Source organism: Sinocyclocheilus rhinocerous, unplaced genomic scaffold, assembly GCF_001515625.1.
Source record: "Sinocyclocheilus rhinocerous isolate Xijiao unplaced genomic scaffold, SAMN03320098_v1.1 scaffold749, whole genome shotgun sequence".
NCBI classification, from domain to species: domain Eukaryota; kingdom Metazoa; phylum Chordata; class Actinopteri; order Cypriniformes; family Cyprinidae; genus Sinocyclocheilus; species Sinocyclocheilus rhinocerous.
The window spans coordinates 542,356-551,818 of NW_015653466.1; the positions used below are offsets into that span (position 1 = coordinate 542,356).

General features: G+C 38.2%; 1 protein-coding gene across 5 annotated transcripts in view; it reads left to right on the forward strand.

The window, feature by feature from the left end:
* The window catches only part of LOC107715969 (EH domain-binding protein 1-like), a 149,902-nt gene that overhangs the window by 99,521 nt on the left and 40,918 nt on the right, over positions 1–9,463 (forward strand). For all 5 annotated transcript variants that reach the window (XM_016522246.1, XM_016522249.1, XM_016522247.1 and 2 more), the window contains one exon: positions 8,481–8,649. In XM_016522246.1, coding sequence (XP_016377732.1) covers positions 8,481–8,649 — 169 coding nt within the window. The remainder of the gene's footprint in view (positions 1–8,480; positions 8,650–9,463) is intronic.

The window sequence follows — 9,463 nt, forward strand, 5'->3', positions numbered from 1 at the left end:
TCATTCATATATATATATATATATATATATATATATATATATATAATATATATATTTAATAAAAGCACATGTATTATTTCATTTTAATTGTAAAATCATATAAATTGTCTTTTTTGAAGTGTACATATTTTTCTAGGTGAATTAACTTGTTATTCCTGTGGGTGCAGAGGTTATTTTAGGATTATTTATATACGGTTATAGTATTTATCAATATTTTAAATGGGCTTTTATTTTACATTTTCAGTTTTTATTTTTAACTTTAGTTTAAGTTTTAATAATTTTGTCTTGTTGTATTTTTGTAAATATTTCTGTTTAGCTTTGATTTATTTCTGTTTTAATATTTTAGTAATTTTAGTACTTATTTTATTTTGAGCCACTTGGCAAGGCAGTGTTTCTAAAAAAAAATTATTTATATAATATTTATATTTTAGTTTATTTCCGCTTTATTTCAATTAATGAACATTTTTTTCATTAATTTAAGTTTTAGTTTTAAGTTAATATCAAAACTGGTTTGGTCAAACAGTCCTTCCTGGATTACCGGCATTATGTCATCATGACAACAGTTGAAATATGATGCAATTTTAGATTTTAATTTTTTTCTGTCACACTAGTCTTGTTTTATTGCAAAAAAATGTATTTCAATTTTTACTAAAACTTTTTTCAATTTTTTAAAAGTGATAGATGAATACATTTTGTGGCAGTCACATTATGCCACAGTTGCTCTTGAACCCTAAACATTCCTCCCCCACTTAATTTTCACTCTTTCATAGGCAAGACCTTTAAAATAAAGTGAAGAGAATATCCTCTCTGTTTCCTTTTCCTCTTTTTCAGTCCTTGATAAAGAGAAAGCGGGGGAGAGGGAGTTATAGTGAGTGGAAATAATTTTTATTTATGTAGTCTTTTAAATCATAAAAAGGGAGGGAGGGAGGCAGAAAAAGGGGACAGCGCGTTTCTTCAGATTTTCTCAAGCATTAGTTGATCAGTGCAGTAATTTCACAGCGCTTTGGCCAGGGTAATTATGGAGGGTATGGCGAGAGAGAGAGAGAGAGAGAGAGAGAGAGAAAGAAAGCAGGAGAGGGGGAGGAAAAAGAGAGGGAAAAGATTCCAGGTGTGCTTCCTCGTGTTCACTGGCTCGTTATGATTAGTTTAATTGGACTGTGTTTGATTTTTACCGACGAGGCCCTGCTTCACCCTCCTGACTCTCTTCTCCATCCTCAGCCCTCCCTCCCACTCTGTGTGACAGTGCGGTGACTTTTCAGAGCCGCCCGTGACCCTCCCTCTCAGAGAGAGATGGAGTGAACCTTTGAACTCGTGGCGGCCTCCCTGCGCGCTTGTGCGTGTGTGTTTTGAGGCAAACCGCTGCCTCTATCATGTTTGTCTTTCAGCCTCATTGACATGAAATCAACACGTAATCAAATATGTTGCTTTTTCTATGTAAATCTGTTGTCAGAACTAACACTCCACGTACAGCAGTGATCTCTCTCTCTTTCTCTCTGTAGTCCACAGTCGTTAGCGTCGGCCCGCCTCTGATGCGTGAGAGTCAGTGGGAAGGCCCGGGGAAGACCAATTGTCCCAGCAAGCACCAGAGACTCGGAGTTAATTGGGCCAATTAGGCCACAGCCGTCCTCCTGTTCTCTGTTCTTTGGGTCTGACGCCCTCAAACGATTCCCTCAGACTTTCAAAGGAACCGTGGCTGCACCTTCCATATGCATTTTAACATGCTGACGTGACTACACAGGCTCTCTCGTGCTGCATTCCGATTGTCTTTTTAGTTTGGAACCCTTTCTTTTCCCGGTGGATTCTCGTCTAATGAAACAGAATGGATAGAAGGTAGTTGAAGGGCTGTGTGTGTGGACATCAAAGCGGTTGGTTGGAACAGAGAAACTGTTATAGAGAGAGAGAGAGACGCCCCTCCAATCTCTTCATGAGTTGCGATCAAGCCACTGCTCTCTCCGGCATTACGCACACACAGTCATTTCTCAGTGGGGCTGTCTCCTCTTTTTTTCCCCCTTGTCTCTCTCTTTTTCTCTCTCTCTCTTTCCACCACAACAAACTCTCCTTTCTTCTCTTCCACTACCTCATTCCTTTCTCTCTCTTTTCTGCCGCCCTTCAGTTTTTAACCTCATTCATAAGTCGGTCTCCTATGAATAAAATATGAAGGATAAAAACATAAAGTTTAAGTTCATTTTGATATGAAATTGCAATTGTTTAATCCAGTTATTTCAGTCGGACTGAAAAGTGTTTGTTTAGAGAAAGAGAAAGAGAGAGAGAGTGCTACGAGCTAATATATTTTAAAGTAAAGTAAGTACAAGCATTAGTACGTTTTTCAATAACTTGTTGATTTTCTGTCGCATTAATACATTTTTAATGGTCATGCTCCAAGTCTTGCTAAAGACCGAAAGAGATCAAACTTTTTAAAGTTAACAATAAATGTAAAAATTGACCTTATTTACTTTCTTGAATGTGCATTGCTATATGCAACCTATTTTACATCCGTGATCTGGTGTATTTCTGAGCTCGGATATTCACTGATATAGTGAAAGCTTTTATTCTTGATTTTGTTTATTTAGAAACTGATTGGATGGTGAAAAGTGGGCGTTACGTACCAGAATGGAGCCAGGGTGAATAAGAGTTTGCTAAAACAGTACACAACTAGTTGGTTAACTATTTGTTTAACATTAAATAGTGTCGAAATAAAATATTTTAATTCATGAATGATGCATTACATTTTTCAAATAAGTGCTGTTCTTTTGAACTTTCTAGTCATCAAAAAATGCTGAAAAAAATTATCACAGTGTCCACAAAAATATTAAACAGCACAACATTAATGTTTTCAACATTAATGATAAAAAATATTTTAGTGTTCCAAATCAGTATATTAAAAGTATTTCTGAAGGATCATGTGAGAGTGAAGACCAAAGTAATAGCTGCTGAAAATTCAATTTTGCCATCACATTTTAAACTATATTAAAACGTATATGTAATCTTCATGCGTATATGTAAATGTAAAGTTGCAGTATTTCACAATATTACTATTTCTACTGTATTTTTGATTACTACTTTCAAGTGATGTCAGCAGTTTTTGGAATAACAAAAAAGGAAAGTCAGTGGAGCAATTTGTCGATTTTGATTTCATGTTCACTTTAATACAATTTCCAGTTGTTATTATGAACAATACGTTGGTGAACATAAAAAAAAAGTAAGAAATGTCATAAATTGCTCGTCCTCTTCAACAACATTTTGGTTGATGTCACCAAGCCATGTTATTTTTCAACCTGATTGACCTGATCTTTTTCTCACTAAATATCTTGTTTCACTCGGAAACACGTCACATTACGGAAGCAAGCTGGCTTTCATGTTGACTGAAGCAGGTGTGTGTTGTTTGTACTCTGTAAAGAACAGCTTGCAGTGAATGGCTCTTTCTGCCGGGTAATTATGTTGTCATGTAAAGGAGAAAGTTTTCTTCCTACTCGCACACAAACCGCCTGCTCAACCTGTTCATCTACTACTCTTTCACCCGCATCAGGGGGTTTGTCTTTCTAACTGCCCTCGTTCAGCAGTGTGTGTGCCTCTTGCCTCTGGCTCTCTGCAGTCGTATATTGAAATAAGCATGTTTTGTTTGGTAATCCCATGCTTGACATTATTATTTTTGTTTATGCCCACTATAAGTGTTTTGGGAATGTTTTAGATGCCCTCTTGAGCTGTGCGTATGCTTGTATGTTAAATGCCAGATGTCTTTCTGAGGGACAAACCTGGCCAACAGCCTTTATCCTTCCATCCTCCGGAATGGGTTGGTAACTGTTTGACAGTGTTTTTTTTTTTTTTGTGAGCCGGGTGCTAAGAGCAGGCTGTGTAGCCCGCAAGACATCTACCTCTATCTCTCTATTTATCTGTATCGCACCGCACCAGTATCATCTACACACATGCAGAAGCATAATTATGCTATGTACAACGGCCTTTGATAGCATGTACAGTTTTCTTCTTAATTCTTTATCAAATGCATTGATCGTGGTGTATGTGCATTGATCCAGGAACCACATCTGCAACCCAGCGATAAGGCCACGGTGGCATCTCTCTCTCTCGCTCGCTCTCTCTTGCTCTCGTTTGGCTCGGGGCTAAAGCAGGCTGCTGTAGGATTAGCTGGTGCTCAACTACTTGCATTTTAAGTTGACACCTCAACACCAAGCAGAGGCCACATTACAGAGGAAAAGCTGCCCCGTCCGTCCACCCAACACTTCCTCTTCTGTACGCTCACACTCTCTCTTTCTCCCTCTCTTTCTCTGTTGACTACATTTAATTGGATTTGTGAACAGGAGCAGCCGAATGCTTCCTTTAGAATGGCCGGGGGGACACAAGGTGAAGTTTTCTCATTACAGACCACGAAGCCAGGGGACAGATCATAGACGATCTGTATTTTCCTTTTAAAGAAGACAGAAATAGGAGAGAAGGAAGAATAAAAGAGATGAGGGTTTGATAGACAGTGCAGAGAGAGGAAGGTGAAGAGGACAAGGAAGTCTCTTTATTTCACAGGTCACTTTCTAAAGGACGGAGAGAGAGGGTTGATGAGCCCGAGACGTGGCAATGTTTTCATTTTCTTGAATGTGTCTCAAACATTGCATTCATATTTGATTGCTTTTGCGAATGCACTGAATATTTGGGTTTGGTTATTTGTCTACCGTTTTGTATAAGTTCATAGGCAAGTAGGGTTGGGAATCAAAAACCGGTTCTTAATTATAACTGGTGACGTTGTCACAGCCTTGTTGATTTTCATGCCATTGTCTTATTTTCTGTCAGCAATTAACTTTTAAGTGAATCATTCCAGTTTGAAAAGTCTGCAAACGTACCTGTAAACATTTAATTTCTTACATTACAATATAATTTATGTATATATTGTATTATATATATTGTATTGTATTACTTAAAAAAACATTTTAATATAAATATAAAGCAATTAAATAAATATAAAGCAAATAAATAGAATAAAAAATTATACATAAATGTAAGAGAAGCTAATTATTATTTTTAATAGCCAATAGATAAATGGCTGATATAACTAAAAAAATACTGTGTTGTCTAAATAAATTTGAAATAAATCAAGGTTGAAAAAAAACAGGTTGCTTAGGGCAAGAAAGTATTGTTTTCCGATCGTATTCCATTCATTTTTCCTCAGAATTAGGAAAAGAATCATTAATGAAATCATGAATGGAATCAGAACCAGAATTGATAAATTACTAATGATTCCCATCTGTTCACATGTATGTGTGTGTGGCTTTTGGATTGGCTAAAGATCCAGACCCTCTGTTCTTCAGCACTGCTTGCCTGTGCTGTGTGTGTGTGTCTGTGTGCGCGTGGCCCTCCCCTTCTCTGCACACTCAGTGTGTCATGACAAATATATCTGTTTGTGCTTCACTGGCTGGCACCGTCTCTGGCTGGCTGGCACGGCTGTGTTAGCGCCAGGGCCCTGAGCCTGTGTGTGTGCCCAGCCGAGCGACTCCTTCCATGGCTCGCTGCACCCTTGGAGCCCCCACCCACCCTCCAGCCCCCTCCAAAAGAGCAGCCAGACTGGGGCAGCCACCCAGACCCCATGCCCACTGTGAGTGCTTCTGTCTGGGCCTCAGCTCTGCCGCCCACCCCCTCTCTCCCTGGATCTCCTGTCCAGAATGAGGGTGACAGCCCTCCATTATCTGCTTTTGCGCATCTCTCCCTCCCTTTTTACTTTCCAGAAGATAGATTGAAGTCTTCCCACACACCATGTTTTCTTCTCCTCCTTTAATTATGACTTTGTCATCGTTTCTGCCACCCCTGATATTTTTCTTTCTTTTTCTTCACTCGTTCTTGTGGATCCCCTCATTATCCTTGGTGATCTGCAGCTGGGAGGTTGGATGGGCCACTGATCTCTCTCCCCTCTCTTCCTCTTCCTTTTTCTCCCTCTTTCTCTCACTCCAAGCATAGCCCAGTTGGATAGTCCCAGACTGAACGGTCAAGCTTCAGTGTAGCTGAAGAAGAGCCACTTAAAGTCCATTTGAAGAGAGAGTCATTAAAGAAATCTCTTCATAAGAGGACAGACAGTTTTACACCTCATTGCTGCTGTAGAAATGGATCGTTCCACGGTGGTTATTCTGCACAGTGTGCAAGGCTAATTCATTTGGGGAGTACATTTGTATCTCTCAGTGATTGTTTTCATCCATGCATTTTGACATCACACTTCAGGGCTGTACGTTAACTTTTTTTTCACATAGCACTGGTGCTACAGAGGTTGAAAGTTTTGTAGCACAGGCCAAAAAGCTGTAGCACAAGTATAAAACGTCTGTTATCATGTTCATAACTGTCCCTTTCAGTGCCTCAGATTTTCAATGCTTTATTGGCATGATTTTTTTAAGCATTTGTACAAATCACAATAAATAATGACAGAAAAAAAAAACATTACATTAAGGTGAAATTCTTTAACAATAGTTAATTTTTAATGTTATATGGTAATAATCGGTTAGATTGCTTTTCATTTCTTTAACAGTAGTTAAGTTTTTACAATTTTGTTATAAATTAATATATTTTTACAGCATTTATTAGTCTATTAGTTTAATGTTTATACATTTAAAATAAAAAATATATAGGTAATACATGTAGAAATGAACAATAATCTATTTTCGTAAATCTTATAAAACTATTGCTTATTGTTGTTTTGTTATAGCATTAATTAATATATGTCTAGAACCTTATTGCCCCCCCACCCCCCAAAAAAACCTCTCTTTTTTTAGTCCAATGCAATTAAATTAGTTTTTATGTGTGTGTGGAAAAGGAAAAAGTTTGAGTTCTTTAATCAAGGTTCCCATGGTCATGATAAATCTGGAAATATGATGAAAGTGCAGGCCTGAAAATGTAATACATTGAAATGTCTTTTTTTTTTATTTTATTTTAAAGTAAATATTTCTGGTTAAGAAAAAACTTACAGAACTGCATTTATATGTCTGGGCTTTTTTCACCATCAGTGTTATCATCCATTTAGTGTGAATCAGCATTTATTCCAGGTATACCATGCATTTCCAACTTCTTAAAGCGTCTGTCTGCCTCTTTACAGATTTGCCCAATTTAAGCTTCTGTTAAATGTTCCAGCACAGTCTGTGTGGATTGACGCATCTTTCCTTTCCTCTGTCTGCTGCTGTTCTTCATCTCTTGTTAATTTTCATTGACTACAGTATTACAGAACATTTCCAGAGTTGCCTGAAAGCAGTTTACACTGGGCCTGGTGGTAATCCTGCCCTTCAGGCGCACACACAAGGAATCTCATTTTCTGTGCTAATGGCTAGCCTAACCCTGAATCGCTATATGTAAAACAGTGTGTCGAAGGTTGTGTGTGATGATACCTGCAAGGTTAAGCGGATCATTTGGCGTTTTAGACTTCAACTGCAGAAAAAATGACAATTATATTATGTTAAATTGTATGAGGAGCACAGGGCAAAAGCCTCACAGCTCAAACGAAACATACATTATTATACATTAGAGGTAGATTTTGTCACGCTCACAGAAACACGTGATTCTGTTTGTTTTTGTTGATTTCTTAATTTATTCGCATCCATATCATTGGCTGTTCCATCCTCCAATTAGAGCAGATGTATTAATTTTGCGAGAACATAGTGGACACACACAATTCTGTTTTGGCAGGAGCACTCCTGTGTTTTCAGGTGTAACCTGGCCTTAGCTTTGTCTTGCATGTTCAAATTACCCTGAGACTCAAGGGCCTCTTGGCTGGACCCCTAAAAAGTGCTCCTGGGATTCCCTCATCTGCATCTCTCTGCTCATTGTCCTTCTCAACAATGGCTTCAGACAAGCATTGTCCACAGAAACAGGTGAAATGGGGTTAATTAACTTAACGCTTTTGTAACCAGTTGGGATAATTCACTCTCTGCTCTTTTGCTTTAGAAACCTGTTACCATCTCGAAAGTATGTGCATGTATGTGTGTACATGTGGCTGTCTGTGGGGCCAGGCTACCCATCATGCTAAGCAGACCTGTCTAAATGTTAATGTGTGCTAGTGGTACTACAACTTTGTGAATATTACATAAAATTGTTAGGCTATAATAACCATCCATTTCCCAGTCATTGTCCGCTTCTCTCTTTTCTACATATGTCTATTCATGTCCAAGTAGTTGATGCATACATTTCTGTCTCTACCTCTGGTTGATTCACACAAAACACTCATAAACATGTAGTCAGGCCAAAAAAAAAGACATTCCAGCGAATATCTCAGGTTTATTATGTCTGGACCTATACAGAATCAATGACAAATAAACCATGCAGTGAATGTCTCTTGCTCTCTCCATCTGTGCCAGAGACCCTCCATCCTGACTAGTAAAAAAAAAAGCTGCTATCAGTCTGATCTGATGGGAGAGAGAGGAGTGAAAATGGCATTTCTGTCAATTACTTGAGATGGCACCCGTTCAATAACCCCCCTCTCCCTCTGCTTCTGTCTGTGTGTGTGTCAGGAGCGTGATGAAGAACGGCGCAGGCAGCTGCGAGAGAGAGCCAGGCAGCTGATAGCGGAGGCTCGATCTGGAGTAAAGATGTCTGAACTGCCTCTCTATACTGACTCCACCTCTATTGCCTGTAGTGCAGCTGGGAACAACTTAAAAGGAAGGTCAAAGACAGCTGGAGGTGAGTGCAGGGGGGCTTTTATAGGCCGAACAAGCACATACACTCACAATGCATAAATGCACGGAAGCATGCATGCATGCACATTTTCTCATAAGCATGCAAACGCACACGCAAATCTACATGCGTTCATTTTGAAATACCACAGACATAAGCTCTGTATCAAAACCTAGTGAGATGCCTACATAGACGTGCTCCCAAGGGTATATACCTTGTTTTGGTGGAAGTCTAAATGCAGCTTCACATCCTTCATAAATAAGGTAACCCCATTATGCATTGCATCATGGTTGTTGGAAAAAAATAACATCCAAGATGGGATGAAGCAAGAGAAATATTGATTAACATTCATTTAGGGCCTAAAAGCATGGCCTGTTTCACCCAATATGCACAATTTTCTGTGTGTTTGTGTGTGTTGTGTACATTTTGAGGCTTAAAAGGATAGTTCACCCAAAAATGAAAACCTGTGTGACTTTATTTCTTTCGCATAACACAAAAGAAGATATTTTGAAAAATGTTTAAACTGTTGCCTGTACAATGAAAGTAAATGGGGTCCAAAACAGCACCCCATTTGGACCACATTTACTTTCATTATACTGACAAAAAAACATGGAGACATTCTTCAAAATGTCTTCCTTTGTGTTTGTTCCACAGAAGAAATAAAAAGTCATACAACTTTGAAACAGCATTTTCAGTATTACATTTTCTGTTTTTATTTGACTTTTAATTTTTATTAGTTTACATTTTTATGTTTTTTTGTGTGTATATATATGTATGTATATATATATATATGTATGTATGTATGTATGTATATATATAT